Source organism: Lissotriton vulgaris, chromosome 12 (genome assembly GCF_964263255.1).
Source record: "Lissotriton vulgaris chromosome 12, aLisVul1.2, whole genome shotgun sequence".
Classification (NCBI taxonomy): domain Eukaryota; kingdom Metazoa; phylum Chordata; class Amphibia; order Caudata; family Salamandridae; genus Lissotriton; species Lissotriton vulgaris.
The window spans coordinates 46,816,259-46,841,870 of NC_141700.1; the positions used below are offsets into that span (position 1 = coordinate 46,816,259).

The 25,612-nt window shown below is 42.5% G+C and overlaps 1 protein-coding gene across 2 annotated transcripts; it reads right to left on the minus strand.

Annotated features, from left to right (window-relative positions):
- ISYNA1 (inositol-3-phosphate synthase 1) lies at nt 1-24,736 on the minus strand. Of its 2 annotated transcripts, none has more exons than XM_086947016.1 (11): nt 24,451-24,736; nt 21,856-21,994; nt 17,341-17,502; nt 16,161-16,290; nt 15,420-15,613; nt 11,529-11,678; nt 9,752-9,967; nt 7,637-7,801; nt 6,360-6,473; nt 3,124-3,341; nt 1-765 (listed from the first exon to the last, which is right to left on the minus strand). In XM_086947016.1, the coding sequence occupies exons 2-11, from the start codon at nt 21,967-21,969 to the stop codon at nt 564-566; spliced, it is 1,665 nt and encodes a 554-aa protein (XP_086803142.1). In that variant the 5' UTR covers nt 21,970-21,994; nt 24,451-24,736; the 3' UTR covers nt 1-563. The 2 variants fall into 2 exon arrangements, with proteins under 2 accessions (XP_086803142.1, XP_086803143.1); XM_086947017.1 differs by lacking the exon at nt 24,451-24,736 and adding an exon at nt 22,070-22,139.
- Between the last annotated feature and the right edge of the window lie 876 nt (nt 24,737-25,612).

A 25,612-nucleotide genomic window follows, 5' to 3' on the forward strand; every position in this document is an offset into this window, starting at 1 on the left:
TATATTTTAAGATTCTTTATTAAGATATATAACAGGTAACCATTCCACACTAATACAAAATATCAGTAATTAAAGGGATCAAACATAAGGTAAAATATGTAAACAAAAGTCTTGTTAACATCCTTTTCCAAGTCTTTAGTCTCCAAAATGGTGTGAGGTCTTCCCATAAAAAGTTGCACGGCAACTAATCACTGCCGATGTAGTAGTGGTTAGGTTCGGTAGTTAGCTCAAAGTAATTTTAATTACTTGTATTTCAAGATCTATTAATTATAGCAAAACTCAGAGATTTCAAAGTTTCCCCCCAAAGAAGAGTATTTTAGTTTCCAGCGACATCTTTCGACGTAGTTGTTTAAATCATATGGAAGACACGTTTCCTCATGCTCCACGCGTAGCAATTTTGAAACAAATGAAGGTTTTTTGATATTGGCTATTTAGAAACTCTTTATTGAAATTAGAATGTCTTTGTTGCTTCTTTCGGAAGAGTGCAATATTTGCAAAGGGTACTGAAGACTGAGGTATTATCACATTGTGTTTTGCAGAGTTCGTTCCTTAAAACCATCTGCTTAATTATCAATTTCCAAGTGGCCATTGGTGCAGCCGTTTGCAATAGACTTGCAATGGTATCCGTTGGAAACAGCAGAGGCCCTCTTTTTAGCTATTGGCGCATGCAAGTAGACCGCATTTGGCCTTTTCAGACTGACAAAGCTTCTCTGCATCTTGTGCTCCAGTAACATGTGGTTCTGGGGTGCAAGTCCAATGCAAGCCCTGTTAAGTAGAAGAAAGGGTTTTTATTAATTACATATGTCATGTAGAACTGGCATAGAATCAAACAAATGATACCACAAATATTGACTCTACAAAGTACATAAAGGTAGACAAGTGCTACTAACAAATGCTTTAAAAGGAGCATGCATTTAGCATAGTTGATTTCTTATATCCCTATTTTGAATTTAACAGTAAAGAGGTCTTATAGAATTACTTCAATGCCCATAGTTTTCCCAATGGTCTGTGCCAAAGTAGAACTAATACGTGTCTTTTCCTCAAAATGTTAAACAGGTTAATTTAATGTACACTGGTATGAACAAAATTCCTACACCTTTTTGTTAAATCAATAAGTATAGAAATAGCAAGCCTTTATTTCAGCAACCCATACAAATGTCTGGCAAAGGATTTGAGTGAGAGTAAGCTATACATCCCATTTTTTTCATAACATGACCTGATAGACACAAAATAATTCTAGCTTAAATGGTTTTTAAACTTCTTACGAATTGAATTCTCACACAAGAGTGCCAGGTGGAGACTTAACTACTCCGATTTAGGCTGCCCAGGGTCACCTTTGCAAATTAAGCAGTGTTCTATCTATCCATCCCAAGGGGTGAATCTGTGGCTAAGAAATGGTGCACAAGTGAGAAAACCGGAGGTACAAGTTGCGCGCAACCACAAGCGTAGTAGGGTCTTCAAACAAATGTATGAAGCCCATAGACTGCAGAGCTTGAATAAGCATAGCATATTTAGTGTGAGAATTAGCTTTAGCATGGAAATTGAAGTCATCCAGCCTCATTAACTTTAAGGAGAGAGTAACTAGCTCTCACACCAAGTCAGTAAGTTTATCCAGCTAGTCTGGGTCAACATCAGACCAGCAATAGCTCAGAGTAAAGGTCCAGGTGGCATGTAGAGAGGTATTACATAGATAGAGCACGGTATAAGGCTGAAAGCTTGTTTAAAAACAAGCATTTGCAATGCAATTGGTCTCGCCTTTGGTACCTCATATGTATTTAGCTATGCAGTACATTAGCCTGGGTGTTGAAACATCTACTGTTCTTTAACATGGAGGGAAAGTAAACACCAAACTGCGTGACATGCCAGGTATGGGAACACATGAAGAGAAATATTATCTTTCAGCAGGAAATGGTATAGTCCAAAGCTCTGTTTTTAATATAAAATCAGGGCCTTCGGTGGTCATATCACTGAAAATACAAGATTTGAAAAAATATTATTGTCTACGGGTGCTCGTGGAAGACCATTTCTATGGACTGGAATCTAGAGAATGCTAAAGTGATTCTGGTATTTTAATGATGTCTGCTGGTCGTTTTCTATCGAGGCAGTCGAACAGAGAACAAAGCCCCTAAGCAGACACATCCTAGGGCTGATCTCCTGAGCCCAGTATATACAAGTGGTCTCGAATGCTCGACCTAATAATGGCTATCCTGCCTCCTGTTTGCCTATTTGAAACTCCCAAAGCCTGAGGAAATAGCTATATTGATGCCCTGCCTCAGCAATAAAGAGTCGGTCTAATTGATAGTCATTAAGGACCTGGTGAAATTTCCATCAATGTTTACGGCCACACACACAATACAGGGCTCATAGACGGCCTAAAAGCACTTGCGGTTAGAGCTAAAGTTGGTTGTACAATACTAATTCATACTCCTTGCTGAGTTCTCTGTAGCTGACCTGGAATGGACTAGGGTAAATCTCTGTTTAGCGTTGACAAGTAAAACTGAATACCCCCAAACTTCATGGGTGGGCAGATATTCTCCACAGGGGAATTTTTTTTTTATATGTGGAGAAGACAAATGTGTTATGGCACAGCATGGATACCTTTGCGGAACTGTATTGTACTGTGTGTAGAATTCTACAATAGGCAAGAAAAGCCCGAACTATACCAGAGTTTACCTGTGACTGGTACAGCTTTCCATATGTACCCTGGTTACGTTTTTTGTGGATTAAAAAAAACCAAACCTGAAATAAGTTCAGGTAAGTGAAGAAATCTTAAAACGTACAACATACGTTCAAATTTTTTTTTGGTACTTGGGCACACTATTTAAAAGTTGGATTTTTAATTATTAGTATCTAAGAAGAATTACTTTAAACCCTACAAAGTTGCCTCATTATTAAAGTCAGGGGGTGTCAATGACAGTGCACAGCTTCCGTCCCAACATAAGGAATAATATGCAAGAAAATATTCAGACTGCAGTTACCCATTCAGTGCTAATTTTTTAATATACATTTAAAGATTTATTTGCTCCCAAGGACATTGATGTTGCAAGTTGAAAAGATTCTCAAAATGCAAACATCTGGAGTCATTCCACCATCACAGAATTCGGAATCGAATGTCAACCCTACCTTAGTATGTTCTCAATGCAACTTCTTTGCCTGAAGAGGGCGTTCACTACTGGCGTCCCTTCGGGAACCAGGGGCGCTTTGCAGAGGAAGCTAAGTAGCGAGAGGACGCTGTGGAATGTCTGAAACTCTGGATCTTCTTCTGTGCGGAATGTTATCCTTTGGCAGAGTTCCGTGAGGATCACCAAGTCTAAGATGAGAGGGCTTGCAAGCAAGGAATCCTAAAGAAGCAAATGAAAATAGGTCAGTGAGTGAGAGAATGTGGTGGCTTGAATTGTGTAACACGTTATAGTATTACAGAGTTCCTAGAAGTTTCCTGACTGAGAGTCCTGGTCCTGTACTTACCCAGCACAAGAGAATACCAATGTCACCTAACCCGCCTTTGGAGTGCTCACCAAAGAAAAAGTTTAAATTCCAGGACCACTCATTGCCTGAACTTTGCTCAAGATTTGCTTTTCAGGCCGTTTTAAATTGTGTTGACATCTGAGGTTGGTAGTTACCTGATGAGTGAGACTAGACCAAAAATGTAAGTTTATGACAGACTCTGGAAAAACTATTTTAAGACATTTTCAGCCTACTCTATACATAAACAGGTTACCCCAGATGTAACAGAATCAAACTAAGCTCACAATACTAAAAATAAATAAAACTCTTCCTCACTTTACCCTCTATAAGGATAGCCGCACATTTCTGTTAACTATTGCATCTCATCTGTTCCAGTTGATACACTATCCCCTAAACATGGAAATTACTTCCCAAGTCTGTTAATACAGAGCATGGTACAGCAATACTTGCCCTTTAAGTGTACATATACATAACCACTCCTCATTCCCCGGCACATATTTTCACCAGTTCCCTATTTTATAGGCGGTGTGTGTCCTAGATGTAAGCTATTGCTGAGGGATTGGCAGGAGAGTAACTTTATCCTGTTCATACTTTATGGCTCTAACCTGCAACAGAGGTGAAAAGGACATAGGCAGCACATGGCTGGTCAGTCATACAGAAAAACACGTTTCTTACTTCATGGGTGGACCCTGTATCACCTCTCGAGGAGGGATTAAGATTCTTTGCTGTGCCTGAGTAATAGAATAGCTCTAATATTTAGTGGAATGTGCAAGGATGTTCCCTGTACGTAAAAAGAAGTCTTTCCATCTGTCAAAAGTTCATCTAAAGCTAGTCCCAAGAACGAAGATGTTTGCCCAGACAGAAACAAGAATGTGCGCCCCCTTTATTTATGTCTGTCCAGCTGGAGGTTTAGTGAATCAATTCCTTACTGATCACATTTCTAGTGGAAAGCCTCACGTGAGGAACTAACCACCCTTATTCATGATAGCGCCTTGACAGCAGAATGTGAAGCTCTAGCTGTCTTTTAAAGCATTGACACTGCTAGGAGACTTGGTGACCAGCGGTTTTAACTTACACTTTGAAAACACAACGGATTCTCTCGACACAAGCTTTAAAAAATAATGAAATGCTAACTCTTTACCTAAAACAAGGAATCTTCGGACTACACTGGGCAGGTAGCATGTTAGATTTGCTATTCTCAAACATAGAAATGATCACAATCCCACAGATCTCTCTCTCACAGAACCATTGAAAAGACTGGAGTAAAATCAACACCGCTTCCTTTTCAAACCATTTTTCCCCACCAAAAACTAGCAGAGACATTTCCCTTGAGTGCTTCTTAGATACTTTCATTTATCCCATTGCCAGCTCTCTGGACAAGTGCAGCCCCTGCAAAGCAAATAAACCATCTAGATGCTTACCAATGGAAAACTGGCACTTTACTCCGCGGAGTTAAGATTAGAGAAAAGAAAATGCAAAATACTAGAGCACATATGGAGGAATTATAAGAGTATAGATGACTGATTGGCCAACAAACTAACTTAATAAACATCACGGCGCACACAAAAAAAAGATTTCATCAAAAGATTAGAACAAAACAGTGGCTCCCCAAATAACTTTTACTATTTTAAAAATAATTGTCCCAGTCAGTCTACAATTTCAATCCATCAACTCTTCTGTCGGTCATTGAGAAAAAAAGACTAACTTATTCACAGACAAACTAGATCAGATCTATCCTACCTCTGCTTTGCAAAAATCTCTAGATGAGACCCCTGAGAGGAACTAGGCCCACATACCAAAGCAAGCACACAATTTCTCTAGTTTATCTGTGCATCAGGTAGACGCTAAAAAAATTATGCAAGAGGTCAAATCAGATTTCCTACATGATCCCGTTCCACAATTAATTTTCTCACACCTGATCCCGTTCCCCAATTACTTTTCTCACGCCTGCTCATACTCAGTCCTTATCTAACACATATCTTTAATCTCTCCCTATCTAATGCAGACTATCCTGATATCTGGAAACAAGCCCCAATATTACCTTTGGCCAAGAAGACAGGGACACATCCATCCTATCAAACTATCACCCCATTTCCTTGCTCCCCTACATGGCAAACGTCTTGTAAATACTAGTCTATAACTAACTAATCTCTTCCCTTGAGAACACCTTACTGGATCCATCAAAAGATGGTTTCTGAGCGAAGATTAGTACAGAATGAACCCTTCTAGTCTGATGGTATCCAAGGCGGCAAGAAGTAGATTAGGGCAAGGCCATGATTCTAATTCTACTTAACCTTTCCGTGGCATTCAATACCATCTAGTTCTGCAAAATACCTTCAGATGAACCCCCTTCCCAATGCTTTTGAATGTGATGTCCCTCAGAAGTCATCACGAAGCCGGACACTTTTTAACATCTATGACTCCTTCATGGCAAACGTGGTCAGAAAACAGGATTTCAAGATTTGTTCATATGCTGACGACACCCAACTGATTATTGCCGGCATCCCTTAGCCAAAAATGTTTTTTTTGTATGTCTCCCATACAGATGCAAAAGAGTCCAGATTCAATAGGTAGCTCAAATTTCCCAAGGTCTCCAAATGAAAGCCACCCTAATGTAAGATGAAAAGTATCTCAGCACTGACTGTTGCAATGTACAGTTTGACCTGTCACTCTGCATGGAATGTTGAGTGTTACTGTATACATCGATCCTTGTACAATGTAAAACATATCTAGGTTATGTTACTTGTAATGTAAACAGCATTAAGACTATTAACTGCACTCCAGGACATTTTAACTAAAACAAGATAATTGAGATATGAACATAAGGTGTTAGGACATAGCTTGAAGTAACATTAACCTGAGACACAACAGAGACAGGACTGCAGGTGACTTACCTCACAGGTGTTGTGAAGGACTATGGTGTTGGTGCCGCCCATCATGATTTCTGAAGTATATTCATCCATAGCTCGTTTACTGTCGCCCACATAAGGGACATACTTTATAACCACCTGCAAAGCAAGAGTATATTACCAGAAGACCTTTCCAACAACAAATGCTTGCAAATTAATAGGTCTGGTGAAGACAGTTGGTTACACCAGTCATTTACCTACACTAGTACATCTGCATTAGCCTCAACACTAAAATAGATAATACACTCCATGAACCTTCATTTATTAGGCTACAAAAAGAACGAAGGGGATCTGTTAACCTGTCTTGCAAAACTTTGTAAAAATTGAAACAGTTCAGGGCCCTACCACTAGAAGACAGACTAATGCACTGCATGTGACTAAGATTCACGTTGCAAAAGCTGAACTTTGATGAATTAGTGTTAGAACTGATGCTTTCTTAAAAAATAATCAGGTGTTTCTTATCCATGGAATATTACAGTGAATAGCAAGGAGCCAGCTTAAGGTTGAGGGGAGAGAAACGGAAGCCCGTTTTCAGGTCTAAATAAAAAATAAAAAAACGTCCATCCTATAAAAAATCCTTTTACAATTTTCTGGGTGTTTTCAGATTCCTAGGGAAACTCGTAGCTGAATCCAAAACCACTGCCAACCCATTCAAGAATCTTTCTGCTCACTCCTAAAATCATCCCAACTTTTTTTTTATTAACAAAGTGTGATCATACAACCTGCCGCAACTGGCAGCTATTTGCAAATTAATCTGTTGTATGGTTCAAAGGACCATCTAAATAAGACTGTTGGTCTATTTAAAAATCAACAGTGGGCTAACTTTATAGGATCTCACCGTAATCATTGTGAGAGTAAATATCTTGCCCCCCAATGATATCCATGGGTTTGTTCCTACAAATTTGCCTCTGTTCATTGAACTGACTAGGATCTACACAGCGAAGGCACAAATTCATGCACACTCACAAGACACTTCACTATACATCTGCCCAGAAGATACATTTTTATGTTTGTGGCAGCTTCAAGAGAAAACTTGCTGACTCACCTATCCAAATACCCCAAAGTCCAGCTGCCCAGTCATACCACTAACCCATGCAGGAGTCAAGCATATTTCTTAGCAGACTTTCTTCGTGCACAAGTAGATGCCAAGGACTTGAAAACTGCATTAGCTGCTCCCAGGAAAAGCCCAAGATCAGTCTGTCCATCCTGGCATATGCACAACACTAATAATTTAAAGAACAATTTCATTAAAGCTTGCTTACACAGTGGTCAGGTTTCTCCTCCGGACCATACAGGATCGGATTGGACTGAACCATGTCATCCACCACATTGCTCTTGGATATCTCCTTGGACCGGAACTGCTGAGGAGCTGAGAGGTTCTTCCCATCATTATTTCCCAGATGATTGTAGCTCACAATGGACACAGTCTGCAGAAAATCGGACAAAGAGCGTTAGTGCAGTCCTAAAGAGAAGCCCAGCATCATACGCACCAGCACAGTATTTAAGGACTCAGGCAATTTGTTTACATTCTGTAATATTCAATATCTCCACAAGAGCATCAGAGCCAAACTGCAGGGGTAATTTTGATTCTCTGGCACCTCAGGGGTTGCCTTTCGATACCTCTTGTATTATGGAGAGCCACACACAAACTTTGAATATTCCTATTACACCATGCCAGTTATTATTGTACGAAATGTCTTATATGATATGGGCTATCATGACCCTACTTTTATTTTTAAACTGTGACTTATTTTTAACTGAATTATTTTGCTGTCTGTTCTGTGTACTTTTATGGTCTTAAAAACTGAATAAAGTATTGTGATAAGAGTCTACCAAATCAGTCGCTTTTTGATGGAATATCCTATCCGCAAAACTCTAAATATGGCAAGAAGTTTGGAAAGTCATAGTTCTATCTGATCAAAGGGGATGAACAGGTGCGTCCAAAGTGCTAGAATGTGGAGATCTAGGTCATTACCGAGAAGAAAACTACGAGAAATCCCTAACAAACGTCTCCTTACTTCAGCCCCAAACCATATTTGAATACCTTTCTTAACCAGAAACCCAACTCTGATCTCCAAGTGTTTACTTTCTACCATCTCAAGATGTATATTTCCCTCAATATTTATGCATCACAACTAGTCTGTTTTAGTTTTGTTGTGAAATATTTTACATGGAATAATCCGAGTCTGCACAAGTTACGGGATAGGTCATGAACAGATTGGTGTGGTCCGGAAACAAGGTGGGGACACTTTATTAAAGGATAGATTTGTACCGAATGAAGCAATGTCCTGCATTTAAGATTGTGCTTCCCTGGTTTGACATCTATATTGTTGTTTTTTATATCAGCAGAGTGCTGTAATTTAAGGTGTGCATCTTGTGAAAACTTCTCCATCCATTTTGCTTAATGTAGATCTTCTTGTGTTACACCTTGGTTATGAAACTGCCTTGTGAAAAGAAAATCTGCACATAGCAGTCACTGATTAGAATGTCACTGCCAAATAGTAAAGGATAGAAGAGTATTAAAATACATTCCCTTTTTCTCAGGCACGGACAAATACAATATTTTGCATTTTATCAGACTTTTGCATTGTATTTTTTTTACTCCTGGTATCTGTGATGTTTGACTATTTTGCAAAAATAAAAATGGAATGACTCCACTGTCAAAGTTTTTGTAGCGTACATTAATGGGGACCAATTTCTCCAGCTATTACTGCCTAGAGACATACTTTATTCATATTTTCTGAATAACTGTTCCTTATGGATGCACTTATTGAGGGGATGGTGATAATCCTTAAAGTAGGATTCGACCCTACGAGAGGTATAGTTTTAAGAGTTAAAAGCTAAGGAATGAAGCTGAAATAACCTTAAAATAAAAGCACTTCATCTGCAGTTCACACCTTTTAAGAATAGTACTACTTCCACCACCACCACCTAGCATATCAGAGAACAGAGCTTGAAGCGGAGTATTTCTTCCTCAAGCAGCAAGTTATGTTTATACAACTAGCGAATACACAGAAAGCCTGGCCAGCGAAAAGAACACAAATGAATGACATAGGAGAAATGTTGCTTTATGTAGTCAATGGAGAACCAAGAGAATAAATAAGACGGTTTGGCACAAGAGACATAGGAAAATGTAAATGACAGCTGTAAGTTATTGGTTAAAAGACAAATGCAACTAGAATTATTACAATAGCACAATAACACCACATAATAAGCCTTGAAAATCTAGGCAGCTGAAAGTGACCTGGGTGAATGTGTGCTTCAAAGATAATTATTTTTTAATGTATTTCCCTCTAGCCCAAGTTTTCTGTGCATCGGCATACATACGTGAATCAATGGGAACTACAAGTCTAATAATGAGATAAGTATTGCGTTACCTTGAGGCCGGAACTGATGAGGAAGTCAACCAGAACAGATTTTATCTTGGTCTGCCCAGACTTGAAATCATCTCCTCCAATGAAAACCTTGTTCTTAATGGCAAGTTCTACGGCTCCGGGGACAAATGTATTTTGAGGCGATCCGTTGATGTATGCACAACCCTCCAGGATGCTGGCCACAGCAAACAGAGTTGAAGGCGACACCTCCCGATCACACTGCAACAGATTATTGTAAGAAAAATACATTAATTTACAAGTTGGACTGGGGTCTTTCAAAGAGAAACTACTAGAATAGGAATATTATTAACTGAATATTTTTTTAATGTCTTTGAGGTTTCTGTAATACATAACTGCTTTTGCTGGCTGTAACTTGATGGGACTCTGTAATGACTATTTAAATCCTACAATATTAAAGGTTTATTCCTACACTGACATTTCTAATTCACATGGGTAACAAGACGGGTCCTCACTTTCCTGGAACTCTTGCTCCTATCTGTCACTTGCAAGTGCTTCTTTTAATTTGTCTCTTCTGTTACTTACCTGCTAATCCAAAGTTTTAAAAGTAAAGAGCTGGGATTCCCTGCACAGGTACGAAGTCTATTCCTTGGGACTCTGTTCTCAAGTTTCTAAATATCCGATGTATAAGCTGCAAGTAGATAGACTGCCTGTTACCTTCTCAGAAAAGGGAACAGCTTAACGGAGCAAAGCCAAATGTGGAATTTAAAATCGGGTTTCAAAGAAAATGTGTTTGTGTTCAGAACTTCGTTTTTTGAAGTGCACAACATCTCCCTCTGCCTCTTTTCATGTTTATAATGTTGTGCAAGGAGTCTTGGACAACACTGCTTCTATTTGGTGTTACACACCATTCACATGTAATCTTGAAAAATATTGATTCACACATTTTCAGAAGTCCTTGCTGCAAACCCCATCCGTGAACTATGTTTCTGCACTTATATGCTTCATATTTTGACATAAAGAGAAAAATCTCCCTTGACATTGCTCCTAAACTTTTCCATTTACTGGAAAAACATGAAAAGGGGAGAATGGGGTTAACCCAAAAGCATGCATTAGTTATAGGCAGAAAGGAACAAAAGTACGTAAATAAAGGTATAAAGTGGCTTTAAATGTAATATACTTTGAGGGCTTCGATAACTCACATGTTTATTTGAAGAAATCTCAACATGTTGGGATGCGTAAAAATTCCCAAATATTATCAAACACATACCTATTAAATAAAAGACCATCATTAAGACACAGTAATATATATCATCTGATGGCAGTTTCATTCTAAAGTCACGTCTAGTTGTGTTACAAAATGGAGGGAGCCAGATCCTCCACTTCCCTGATGAAGGCCCATCAACAAAGTAAGAGTGTGGGCCGAAAAGTCAACACCTGCAAGGCAGTGACTAGTATTTTTACATAGGTCTGTCTATTTAAAAACATAGGACTAACTCTATATTGAAATTCTGTGTTAACTTCCATCAGCGCTCACTGTTGCACACCAACAAAAACTACCCTTTTGCCTGCCACAACTCCATTTAAAATTTCCCAGCATTACCTGAGCATTTAATAAACTTCCATAATGTGATCATCTATATTTATTCGGGGATTACATTACAATGTGAGTGTTTTATTGTCTACTGTTGAAGATCCGCAGTTAGCTCTTTTGTTTACCTGTACCAATAAAAAAACTTTAAACCTCTTTCTCTAAAAAGTATATATTTTTTCTAAAACGGTTGTTAATGTGTCTCACATGACGCAGTAAAAGGTTCCTCACCTCAATGGCTTTCAGCAGATTGTATGCAGTGTCATTCACACCTGGAACCAGATCACAAAAGCGCTCCGTATTGGCTGTCCACAACACAATGACTTTGTCCACCCCGGTCTTCATCTTAAAGTCCCGAATATCTTGGCGTATTTTCTGAACCTGAAAAACAAAACAAAATTGGGTTAAATCATGGCCACATAACAAACGATGAGTTTTTGGAAAATAGTGATCAAACTATAAAGATATACCTGGGGGGTATTGACTACGGGTTCCATAGGTGCTTGTGGAGACTGAATAATTTTGCGCTAAAGCCACAGGCTTTTATAATGGTTATAAAAGATTTGGGGCACATGTGAGGCCCATGGTACACCTTTGTAAATAACCCTTTTATTTTTGGACTGAGACAAGTATGATGGAAAAATAACACATTTACAATACTTGATTTTGGTTGTGTAACATTATAAGAGAATCTCGCTCCCCTTGGGATGCGCAACAGCAAGTGGGCACCTTACAAACGGCAACACTTTACTAGTAATCGTTGTGATTAAAATGGTAATCTCGAATGAGTTCCAATGAATGGAGGGCAAAACACAAAACTACTGCATTCATAATTATGTTCGATATACAGTAAAAATTGAAGATCAAAACAGCAAAATAAAACTACATCATGAATCATAAAATCAAAAGACCCTTTAAAAGTTCATCAGATTAAGCAATTGTATTGCACTTTTGATCCCACAGCTAAACATACACCTCAAGACAATCCAACTGTTCCAAATAGAGCAGTGCGCCACTCTGCACCTGCGAAAATTGTGCTTGCGAAAAAGAGGCAATAAAGAACGATGTGCGCAGGAAAAATATAATTTACAAAAAAAAGAGAAAGTGCAACATAGTCCGGGTGGACACCTTGTCGTATGGGCAGAAGAATTGACCTGGTGGGAAACATAATTACCATCTGATAGAGCCCAATCTATACAGGGACAACATACACTCCCCCCAGATTCTAATACCTGGTCCAAATAGGGCGCAGCCCCCAGCATGCTCTATACTAGATAGAATTCCCTTAGCGGAGGGCTTCAGTAATTCTCGGCCCTTGCATCAAATAAGAAACAATCCCAAACCCACCCGTTGTCCTCCTTGCGGATGTCAGTAGAATTCTTGAAAATAAACGAGCAACCAAGAGCAATAGTTGCACCCCTAATATATTTGAGCCAGGAGATTCGAACCCCATAAGGCACAGGAGTAGCAGTTTAAGATTATCTCTCTGTTTATACTAGGCTGCTCGTCATACCAAATTGAGCAACACAGCAGCAGGGGCAGCAGGTTTGATCGAATGCTCAATATAGTCCATGCCCAATTCTTGGTGGGCGACAAAGTGGAAGTTGTCAAGAGAACCTCCATGTGCACCCCGGTAAACGATTTTCTTCACTTTGGATACAACCCACATTCCTATAACTTCATACATCCCCCTCCCCCCCCCTCGGGATACATTTCCTTTTATAGATCTCCATTATGGAGTGTACAGGCTTTTCTCCTATGGAGTTAGTGGGGGAATCATGCAGACTGCTTGAACAAACAAAGTAAAAAAAAGTAACTTTCACTTTGGTAACACATGGTGCCCGGAAACAAAAACTATAAAACATTAAAACACGAAATGGGGACTGGCTCACTTTCTCAAAAGTCCCATCATTAATGCAACAGGTTTATACTTTTTAGAACCACAGAACATACTGAATGTTTTTGGTAAATTTGTTTCCCGGTCTAATCGTTTCATAAAAGAGACAAAAGGTAACTAGCAATGAGTGAAAACTGTTGGCTGTCCTGGTAAGCAATACAGCAGAAGCACTGGCAAGTTTTTTTTTTTTAATTTACCGCCGGGACATCTGACCCAAGGTCAAAAGGGCGGATTCTAGGCTGTTTATATAGAGCAAGAAAAAGATAGGTGCCAGCAAACAACTCTGGCAACCCCCCTCCCCTTACAGAGGAGGAAGCAATGCATATCCTCCCTTCCCAGATCCCAGGGTTTTCATTATATAGATCCATAGGGATCCCATTGGGCCGAGGGAGATTTCTGGAAGGTCTATTAAACACCTACCCGGATACAAATTAAGAATCAAGGAGCAGGACAAAGTCATCACCATTCTCTCTCACCTGGTTACAATTGTTGGGGCCACTCCTCAAGGCCAATGTGGACTTTATTAGAAGCCCTACATGAGGGAAGGCCAGCAAATACTGTCTCCCAGAAGGCTCTGGAATATTTCGCTTGGCAGGCATACATCAATTGTTTCCAATGTTTATTCTTCAGATCCACCTTTCTCTTTTTAGTGACAGTGCATACTCCTTCCTACCAGGTCTTATTTCTTCCCTATCTCTGGGGGTTCACTTTAATTCCCTCTTGAGGCTATTTGCTTCTCTGCATGCCTTGTGGAACCATGGCTTATTACATCAGAACTGTTACCGAAGGACATTTGCTGCAGCATGCACCAGTTATGTGAACCTCTTGCTGCTACTATTGCTATGTTAAGTACATACAAGGAGTTGGAATGTGGAAGGAAGGCCGGAGTCTCTTTAGTTTATAGTGTTCTGAATGAGGGCGATCCTTACTAGTTGGTGCCAGCATTTTAATGAAGATGGTGGGCAAAAGACACTGCTTACCATCATCTTCAAAAATGGATTCGAATATCCCACAACACTACACAGATGACTTGTTCAACCACGCACCGGAGATTACAGAAGATACAACAAACGCTAATGGAAAAGAGTTAATAAAAGTGTGCCTGGATCTAGAAAACTAACATATCACATTATGGTCATGTGTCAACAGAAAGTACGGCAAGTACTGCTGAATACCATAATAGAAGGGACATAACTGATTAGCAGTTGTTAACATATTTATACACACTTTTTCAAAGCCTGTCTAACTGGAATTTAACACACTGCATGATGTATAAGGCGTTATTGCTGCTGCAAAACTTAAAATTCACAAAACCACTGGTTTTAGATTTGCAAAAATACATATCACAAAGTACAAAATGAGTCAGAAAGATCTTTCATACTTGCTAACTGGACTTCAAGACCCATAATATATTGCAAAGGAAAATGGCTTGTGATGGGAGCCTCCCCCACCAATGCCTTGCCATTCACTATATGAATTCATACTTTGCAACAACAACTGAAATTGAGAACCACTGATCTGTTACTGACTTCTAAATAGAGGGGCTAAGACTTTTGCAAAGTGTAAACTGTTTCGCAGGGAGAGCTTTCACTTTGTGAATGCTGTCTGCTGGTATTGTGGGGTGCTTCCATCAAGAGACCGCCTGTCCAAAAAGAAAATGCTGGCATTTCGTGAATGCTAAAGCAGGTAAGAAGGTCTGCTGTCGCTTGCAGTTGCAAAAGGGCTCTACCCATAAATATTAATGAGGTAGGAGTGTTTGTGTCTCCGTGCATAATAAAAGGTGAGGCTGCAAAGCAAACACTGTACAACTAACACAAACTGCTTTTTAAACCTGTCTTACTACGTGCGGCCCTCCGTTTTAGGTCTAGGGAAATGTTTTAGTATACAGCAACATTTGCCACTGAACTTTAATCAAATAAGAGACAAAGTGCTAGCTCAAGAGGTCTTTTTTGTTGTCGTTTGAATCTGTTGATTGCATTTTGACAGAGTTACAGTTATATACTTTACAAGCGTAAAGCTAGCAATCAACATTTACACTGCACGGTAACAGTTTCATCTTTCATCAGGACTGAAAGGTGCGTTAAAGGTAAAGTTGACCGAACAGACTGCTGATTGCACTGGACCGATGCCTGCTGGTTCAAGAGGTCTTTATGGAATTGTAATGCAGCAATTACCCAACTAGCACATTAAATCGTTTTTAATGCAGTTCTTGTTCCATGAATTACCTGTTCTGCTTTAGTCCCATGGATGACATGGTTGGCGCGATCTTCTTGATTGGCTGCAATGAACTCTGGGATGTAAATAGAAGGCCTTGGCTTCATTTTCTCCATGTGAGGTCTCAGCTGCTCCTGCAGCTGCCAGTCCAGGACTTCTGCCCTCTTCATGGCATCTGCCAAGTTCATACTGGAGATGTCCCAGCCTAGAAAACAGAGCACTTGGGTAAGAAACAACATATGACATTTTTCTAAAGCAATGATTGGCAACAAAGGGAATTTAGATATGTTTGGTAAGCTGTGGGGTTTAGGTCGCACTTTCTACCCCGACTAGGCGCTGAAGGCTTTGCTGATGATTTGCGTGCCACCCAGCGTACCTCTAATCTTCACTGTTTATTTTTATTTTTTTAATACCAGTTGTTTGCACTGGTTGGATCCAATGCGAGATGGGGAGGGGGGAGAGGGGAGAGTACCCATATTAATAAAAAAAAAAATCTTATGTAAACTTACATCGATCAAGGCTGTTACCCCCTTTACATCCACGGCTGTCTCCCTTTACCCCAAATATGGATTTTATGTAACTTATCATTGTAGAATGTGGCACATTTTTAAGCCCTACCCCTCAAATGGTTTCAGAAACACAACTAAAACATGAAATGTTTATTTTAGATAACATTTTCCACGAGAGGTCTAGTCTATTTAAATCAGACCAACACACTAGTAGATCAAATATAAGATAAAGTGTCCACCTACCATCAAAGACTATGTCGTTTGGATTGACCATGGGAAGAAGGTTACAGAACGGCACATACACCTCCCCACTGGCATTGGTGCCCAGAGACACAGTAGACGACTGCAGCATTGATCCATAGTAATTAGCAACCTGGAAAGAGAAAGGAACTGGTTACTGGCAGCTGGAACCCTTGGCAAGGATACAAAGCCTTTCCGTGGCTGGCTCAACAGTGCCCAGACTTTGGCACAGTCACTGGTCACACATTAAACTAACTGTGGAGGTGGGTTCACAGAGTTTACACGAGGCCTACTTCATCCCAAGTGACCTTTTACCCAGTTTTAGGGTTATGTAATAGAAATGGACAGGAGTGTGTGGAAAAAGTATCTACTCGGTAAGGGGAACTACATAGTTTCATTAATGAGTTAATCACGTATTTACTTTTTTTTCCTCCACATTACACGAGCAAACCTGTGCTGCCTAATTGGTGATTGCAACTGCGGCATAATAATCAACATGCTGGGAAATATCGCTGGTTTGTATTTAAGTGTTGAAGTGATTCTACGGTTGATGACCAAATCAGTCTAGAAGGAATGCCTTCACTTTGACTGGAAACTTATTTTTTTAAATCCAGTGGTTACTTAGACCCTCAACAACGGCCCTTAAGGTGGAAATGATTATACTGCCCAAGGTGACTATGAGGGTGTTTTTAAACGTTTTTGAAGGTTTGAAAACAGAAAATACAACTTGAGAAGCAGGCCTTTTATACTCATTACAAACATTCACCTGCTCAGTCCCACGTTCCCTAGCAGTTAAGAGAATTGAGCAACCGTTCAGGAAAGCAGGTATCATTTCAGTCTATTTGAAGGATTTCAGTGCAAACTACTACAGTGAACCCGTTTAGTAAACAGTGTATTCATTGACATTTTAAACCATAGGTATTAGTACAGGGGTAGTGCGAGGGGGCAAGGTTGCGTGAGAAGGTAGTTAAAGACTTATTGCATTGTATGCTAGTATAAACCCTTTAATTACCTTCAGCCCTAATTGTGAACCTTTGTCTTAACATTTAACCGTTAATGCAGGGCAGGCAATTAAAAGTAGTTAATGCCCTCAGGGGAGGGCTAGATCAGTTGCAGATCAGCCTCACTTTGGTTTAATGGCTGCCTCTTGGCTCGGTGTATGTAAACCAGGAAGCAGGCTTACCTTTGGCCCAGTTTTTGTCATCCAGGAAAGGCCAAGTTTGTTTGCTAGGACAGCTGCCGTCACTGTGGTGCCGTTGTTGCCTCCCCATCCGACTAACATCACTCCAAGTTTTGGAACTCGCCGCTCCGTGCGGAAAGTAAACTTGGTGGAACACGGTTTGACCTTAAAAAAGAGACAAGGCATCAAAATAAATGTTTACAGTTTGTAAAGGTGCCGCAGTAAAAAAGCACAAAAAACAAATGAGTCACAAAACCCAGTTCTACCACTCTTCCTTAAACATACTGTTAAAGAAATAGTTTTAGGACAGATTACACTTCATATAAAATAAACTTATCAAGGACAATAAAATGCAAAAGTGCAATTCAACTGCCAGAAAATAAAACTGATACATAAAAACACACATGCTTTTATTGAAAATATATCAAAACATTTAATCAGACTATTACAAATCATAAATATTTAAATAACATCTGCAGGTAAAAGTCACAAATATTATATAATAAGTCACACATAAGTTAAAATATTTTAGTGAAATACGTTAGTCATAGAAAAACAAGATAGATTTGTTTGTTTAGTTAAAAATATCAGCTATACTTATTGACGATATCCCTTCAAATCTCTAATGTGCAAACAGTTAGCTAAATCCTTCCTACCTGGCTCTCACTGTACCAGGGATCCTTTTGTAGATGTGCCAGTTCCAACCCACAAAGAAAAGTACTTGCTGCCTCCAGGAGAGAGGACCCAGGACCTCGTTCTGAAGCCAAACCAGAGCATGGGAGCTGTGGCAAATGGACCCAGAGTGGTTTAGACTGAAGAGTGCGCTTTCAGAAGCAGCGAGTCTGTCCTGCGAAGGGTGTCCCATGCTGTGAGCGTGCTTTACCCAAGGGTTTCCCCTAGCAGACACCCAGGAGTAATATGTCAAGGTGCACAGCTTTTTGTATGCAGAGGGCGGCTGAAGTAATCAAGGCTGTATAATATTATATTGACTTATATTCATCCATAAACTTTGTAACGCGTCAGAATTTATTTGTGCACGTCCAGTATGTACACACTTGCATTCATGCCCATATAATGTGTACTCACTTTACATGCACACATAAAGTAGATGTTCTGCTACAAAGCTCATGGGTGAAAACGACTGTTTAATAGATTGTGATTACTACGTCTGGGCTTTTACATCCAAAATACATTGAGACCCACGTCACCTCCAGTTGTGTGTGGTTTATGGGGATCTTTGGCCCTACAGCTGGAAGGGATAGCACTGCTGAGAAAGGAAGAAACACGTACACTCATTGGTAAGAGAATCTGAGTGGGCATCTTTTAAACTATGGGATACTGTTACTAGAGGCAGGTCTTAAGGACACCTCTGCACTACCTACTGAACTGGTCTGGAAACCAAGAGCTGGGACTTAGCCAGACTTAAGTCAGCACTTTGGTGGAAACAGCATCAACCTTTGGCCCCCGACGTCCAGCGGCGGTGCGTCCATTGGGGCGTTAGGGCGTTGCCCTCCCAATGCGCACTGCCGCCATACGGGACCGCCAGTGTGCCTAAAATTACAATTATTTAGCAACAAGTTTCTGGCCGGCCGGTCACCGGGCCGGACCAGAAACCATCAGGAAAAGGGGGGGTGGGGCTGCTCAGGGGCGCTAGTGCGCGTGTCCTCTTTCGGACAGGTCATTTTTCTGCCCGGCGGGAACATGCGCACTAGCCCCCCCCTTTGCAAACTGGGGGTTGCCTAATGCCGCAGCCCCCAGCCTCCTAGTGGGGCGGTGAGTTTGGCTGCCCTCTAACCAATTCTTACCTGCTTGATGACGTCTGGCATGACTTGACGTCACTCACCTGCTTAGTCACTAGTCTCACCCCGCACCCGCAGCCATTCCACACACAGTGATGCCCACTTCAAACGTGGTGTGTGTGCTCCTCCTGTCCTCCTGATGGTAACTCTTCCTGGCCTGCCTCGTGAGCTGAACTACTACAGTACCGTTACCGTACTGTAACGACATCGCAAGGAGAACTACTGAGGTGAGTGAGTCACAATGGTGGTGATTACCGCCCTTTTGAATTGTATGTGAAACCCCCACCCGTTACGTGTTACCCATGATCCCACAGCTGTACCCCCCTGAGAGTGCCATGACGGGTTTGAGTAACTGGCATCGGTCGGTCTGTACGTTTTTTTTTGTGTAATTACAGCGCTTCCTATGGCAGCCGGTTTGATGTTTTGTACTGCCACTGCCGTGACTTTTGTTCCCCCCAGGACCAGGTGCAGTTGCCGGGTGTTTATGTACAGGGCTGGGCTGAGAATACAAAGCAGCCATGGCGACTCTGTCTCTCACTGAGAGACAGAATCGCCATGGCTGCTTTGTATTCTCAGCCCAGCCCTGTACATACAGAGAGACTCTCACGCGCGCTTACAAATGAGGCAGGTGAGGTTCCCCAGTCGGCATTTTGTTGCATAATAATGTGGCCGGGGCTGGGAGGGGGCGCGCGCGTATAAACAGGTCTGGAGTCTGGACACCCAGGTATTGGTTACCGTCTTCGTCCTTAAGGCACCACAAGTCAGCGAATCGATCAACTGGTCAAGTTGGAGTAACATTAAAAACGCGAATGAAAATCGTGATTTCATTTATTGAAACAAAAATATACTCGGAAAGCCATGAACTGGCACATATTTGAATTTAGCAATCGATGAAAAGAACACACCCGACATAATTTCTGTTAACACAAAGCCCTACTTCCTCTTACCAGTCCTTACTTACTATGAGATGTTTCCAATTAGTATAAAAAAGTTCAATTACAGAAATGAAGCTATCAACGAATAAATGAATTAATTAAGCAATCTATTTTTAGAAGTAAGCTCAAAAGCATGCAATAGGAGGATTTTAAAATAAGATAATCATCGCCGTCATTTAAAATGTCCCTGCTCTTTTCCCGCTCGTTATCTCCTTTCATCGGTAGCCAACCTTTTGATTCAGTTGATTCATCCTTGCTTGGGCTGGCGGCTGAGCCTTCTGTGTACAGGCTGCTCGTCGCATCTTTGGTCTTTCCTTATGTTCCAATTCAGAAGGACTTTGGAAATTTAGCTGCACAGCCTCTAATCCACCCACTTCAGGAATATCTCCACCGTCTGGCCCCGTAGACACTGGCCTACGGGGCCCACTTCTTTTAGGGGCCATGCAACAAAGGGTCGAAATGCAACTTTAAATACATAAAGCAGAGAAATAAATCAGATTCACAGAGCAGTTTGTCTCTTAAAAGCTTATACTGTGGCAGCTGTCAGTTTGTAAGAAAAAGAACAGTGCATCGGATTTTAGGAGATAATTTGTGAGGGGGCCCGGAAATTTCGACTGCTTAGGGGCCCCCAGAAGATTTAATCCGAGCAGGCCAGGTGCCATTGCTCTGTGCGCTAAGGCCGAGGGGGAGCCATTTGAATGACAGGCTGAGGAGAGATAAGAACAGCCTGCGAATATGTTTTTATTTACTGCCTTTTTCAGGGAATAATAACAGCACGCGTACTCTGGTGATTGATGCACTTTGATGGTGAGAGCTGTGATCAATCTAGTGATAATTTTGACTCCTGCTAAAACAGCTTAGAGTGTTAATGTTCATGATGCAAAGCACAAAGTGTAGCATGCCTATCACAGATTTCTTTTTGTAGATAGCTCAGTGGGTTGCTGCTTTTGCCACAGAGATCAGTTTCTTGAACTTCATAGCTTACCATCCTTCGGACATAGCTCAGTGAATCATGACTGGCATCAAAGTGCTGCATGTAAACTGAAAGGCATTGTTTCAGAGGGGGGGGGGGTTGGGTGCGGGTGTTCGGGCACGCGCGCCGCGCTCGCGAGCTAGTGTGGAAATCATTTTCCGCCCCACCAGGTTCAAATGTCACCAGCCGCCACTGCCGACGTCACTTCGGTACTAGTAATGCTGGACCTCAATAGGCACCTGGGAGCTTGCTACACTAGGCATGGGGCACACCTCGGATGCACTTTAGCCTGCTACTTGGCAACAGGACACACCATGCAGCTTTTCCTGGAAAGACTTTAGCGGCTGAAATGCGGCTAGAAAGCAATTACCTGCTGATCAGGAGGGACTATCCCCCCAAAAAATCTCTCCATATTGAAGATTTGAAGAATGTATAACTCATCTGAAACGGCTGACCTCTCACGGCAACAAATCCCTTGCGGATCCATGGGGGGTCAGTCTAATATGGTCAGCCGCCGTAGGAGCAGGTTGGTTAACTGCGTGCATGCCAAGAGGGGTGCTTGTGCTCACTGTACATTCTGTGAAGGCCTCTTAGTGAATTAACCCATGGAGATCTTGATCCTGGTCCTGATCTTAGGTGATCAGGACCTTTCCTCACGCTTCGGTAGGAAGCATACCAAAATCATTCAATAGCAAAAAGTAGCAAACTCTCACAAATTTATTATAAAAAAAAACATCACATAATTTCTCAAATTAAAAATGATCTTGACTTGAAAACCACATTTTATATAAAATCCTGGGACCCTTCTTACCTTGGTGATTCCATTGTCGGTGAAGACGCGTGTGGTTTGGTAGGGGTAGTCTGCTTCGATGTACTCCTTGGAGTACTTCACAGCTGGGCTGTCCACCATGAACCTTTCTGCCATCTTCGGAGGTCTTGGAGCTGTAGTCCTGCTTACAAGGAAAAGCACAAGGTTACAAGTGCAGGGTGCCTGTCACCTCTGGCAGCATACATATGTAACATACTTGGCTCGCAAAAGAGATCAGCGTCGGTGCCCTGTCTCCTCATGCCTCGTCATCCTTGCCTCGCCTCTTTGCCTCGTCATGCCTGTGCACCACCCCCCTCCGAGTCCCCGGCCCTGTGCACTCGTTGTTACTACCTCCATCCGCTCCGCGTAGTCATCTCTGCCACGCCCCCTCCTCATTCATGCCCAAGTCTCTGCCTCGCCCCGCTCCCACCCACCGCGTGTCCCACTACGCTTCGAAGGGATCCCTACCCTGGGGACAGGCAGGGATATCCAACCAACCATCAGAAATGTTTTACTATGCCCGGCATCAACAAAAAGGCATCGGCTTGCCACTCCCTGTGCAGTTTTTATATCTAACATTAGAACCTTTTACTGCAACAGGCAGCTGAAAGAGATGTGCAGGTTCAGAAACTTTGGAATCCACCGATCTAGCGATCTGTGTATGTGGGCGGAGCCAAAGCCCCTACCTAGTGACAGCCCTCCCATCTGTGTATGTGGGCGGAAAAAGCCCCTGCCTAGTGACTGCCCTCCCATCTGTGTATGTGGGCGGAGCCAAAGCCCCTACCTAGTGACTGCCCTCCCATCTGTGTATGTGGGCGGAGCCAAAGCCCCTGTCTAGTGACTGCCCTCCCATCTGTGTATGTGGGCGGAGCCAAAGCCCCTGTCTAGTGACTGCCCTCCCATCTGTGTATGTGGGCGGAGCCAAAGCCCCTGCCTAGTGACTGCCCTCCCATCTGTGTATGTGGGCGGAGCCAAAGCCTCTGTCTAGTGATGCTCCCATCATTGTCTGGACAGCTGCGCTGTCAAGGCAGACCATAACAAGTGCTAAGTAGCAATAACATTCAGCCTACGGATAGAAGATGCTACATTTTTTTCCTCTCGCAAGTATTCTTTTACCCATATTAAAAGACAATCCACATATGTTGAAATGACATTTATCATGCCCTTACACTTTACATCTGAGGCGGTACCCATATATGCATCTGAGGCACATGGCTGAACTTGGATGCATTTAATCCACGCCACATTTTACCTTTAAGATGCCTCTTTCCCTCGAGTGTGCACACTTGGGTTCAATCGCAGGCACTGCCAGGGTGGTGCACATGCCTGCCACGCTGCGTCTGGAGCATGAAGCACGGACGACTAGGGGGGGGTGCACATGGCCACCTTCCTCGCACTTGCATCCTGACACCCGAACGACCGCTCTACCCAGGGTGGAAGTAATATTACCAAGAGGCGCCACCATGCAAGGGTTTTCAGAGCTCCAAGCTAAATGATGTTTTGCCTTTTGGGCACTCCCTTTCCTCTATGAAAAAAAAGAGACCAATGCAGGCCAATATTTTTTGCAGTATCTTGTCTTACTGTGTTGCCATGTGCTGTGTCAGCTATCAGGCGCCCTCTAGTTTGGCCTTAACACGTCATCACAACTGGCCCTCAATTGTATCTGAAATGTGTTGACATAGCTGCCAAGTGCATTGGTGTCCAGTAAAATAAAATATAAACAGGTGCTAGCAGCCTACCAGAGGTGTGCCAAATGCAAAAGAGGCACTGCAGTAAATCCCTGGCCTTTAGCCAATACCACGTTGATATTGGCATCATAATGGCTAACTTAGAAACCTGCATTTGGCTGGAAAATCAGGACAGACCCACCCATCAGCTCACCCTCCCTGGGAGTAGTGAACATCTTTTTGATCATACTTGCCCTTTCTAAATGAAAAATGTCTCCGAAGACTTTATTAGCCCCCCCCCCCCCAACATATAACACCCTCCAAAATGAGTTTATTCTCTATTTAAACTACATCAGAACGAGCACCTAATCTCTGACGTCACCCTCTTTGGGGGGGGGGGGGGGGGGGGGGGGGTCAGGTTGACAGGTCATCTGCCAACCTTGACATGGGCTCCTGAAAGCCAAAAATGCATCATGGGAGCTGTGGTCTTCCCTCTGTGAGGGGCCCTAAAAATGAAAAGTTACTGCTGGCTAACAGAGGCATCACACTTCCTATCAGTAACACAGAAGTAAATAAACTGTTAAGAATAGCCTTTCTTTGCCAATTGAATTCATATGCATCATACTGTGGGCACAACATCGCGCAGTTACTGAAGTAGGAGCGGTTTCCTCGTGTGGGCGGCTCTGCTGCTCTAAGTAGGCTCACCCTGACGAGGAGGAGGCTGCCCCTACATGCTGACTGACAGCGAGCCGACCGGCATGAGCGAGCAACGCCCGCCCAACTGTCACCGAATGAATGGACCGGTCTGCGCAAAGACACAGCGACAGGACCCAAAATAGTCCCCTCTATCGAGAGCAAATACACAGCATGGCGACCTCTGTCGCTACGTCAATCAATGTAGGGTCTAACCTGCTGGGGTTCCTGAACTTACCCTGGGCAACTATTTATGAAATACAAGGTTTCACTTGAGTTGACCGTGAGAGGTCCGGGAACGGCCGCGGAAGGATTCGCACTTTAGTGGTTAGACGTTATTTCCGTGTCGGGCAGTCGCGGGGCTTCTGGAAGCTTCGGGGCTGCTGTGACGCACTTTAGTCGCGAGGATGCTGCTGCTGCGGCGGCGGTTAAGACTCTGACTGACACAGGGCTTGACTCGCGGCTCGGTACCGGGTGGAGCTGGCGCCGCTCGCTCTTTATAGAATCCGCGGCGGCTCCTCCCCGCCCGGGCCGGGCCACGCCTGAGCCCGCACCCTCCCCGCCGCAGCCGGCCGCCTGCCTGCCTGCGAGGGGATCTGCGGCTGGTGAATTTCCACAGCCGCTCTGCGCCGGCCCGGCCGCCGCGCAGCTCCCGCCCTCGTTTCGGGGTACACATTGTTCCCGGAGTCTGCCAGCAGCGCTCTGTAAATATCCCGGCCGTGGGTGCAAACACACCCCCTTTCTGGAACAAAGCATACGACAATATCACCGAGACAGTGGAAACTGGAGCATCGTATTCTATCGCTGCCTTCATGCAATATTTATTTTAGCGTCTGAGTTTCTCAAACGTAAACAGGCAACCTCCATCAGAGATGCTTGCGCTCCTTGCAAACATAGGTGTGCAGAAGGGCCACAGAAGTTGCACTATGCAAAGTTATGGAAAGACCCGAAGCTGGATTGCCCCTAAGAAGGCACAAACTATCCATTTTAAAATGCTGGCATGTAATTTACATGTCACGGAAAAATAGAAAGGAATCTTTTTAAATTAAGAAATTAGGGGGTCATATTTACTTGCCCCTTAGCATTGCTTTCAAGAGCGACGCCATTTAAAAATGTGATTTATGAAGCCACTTTGCGTGGCTATTTTTGGCTTCATAGATCTCAAGTAATGCAACCTGGCGCAAATTGCTGCCTTGCATAACTGCGCTAGGGAGGCATTCCCATGGGAGTGTCCACACAACATCCATGGATTTTGACGTATTCCCAGATTTACCAGAAATGGTAGACCTGGGAATGCACCAAAAACCTGCGCTTCACAGGTGAGGTGTAAAAGAAGGAGACGTTGGTTAATTTCTCTTTTTTTCCCTTCTTTCTAAGTTTGCTGCATTCTGCAGCACACT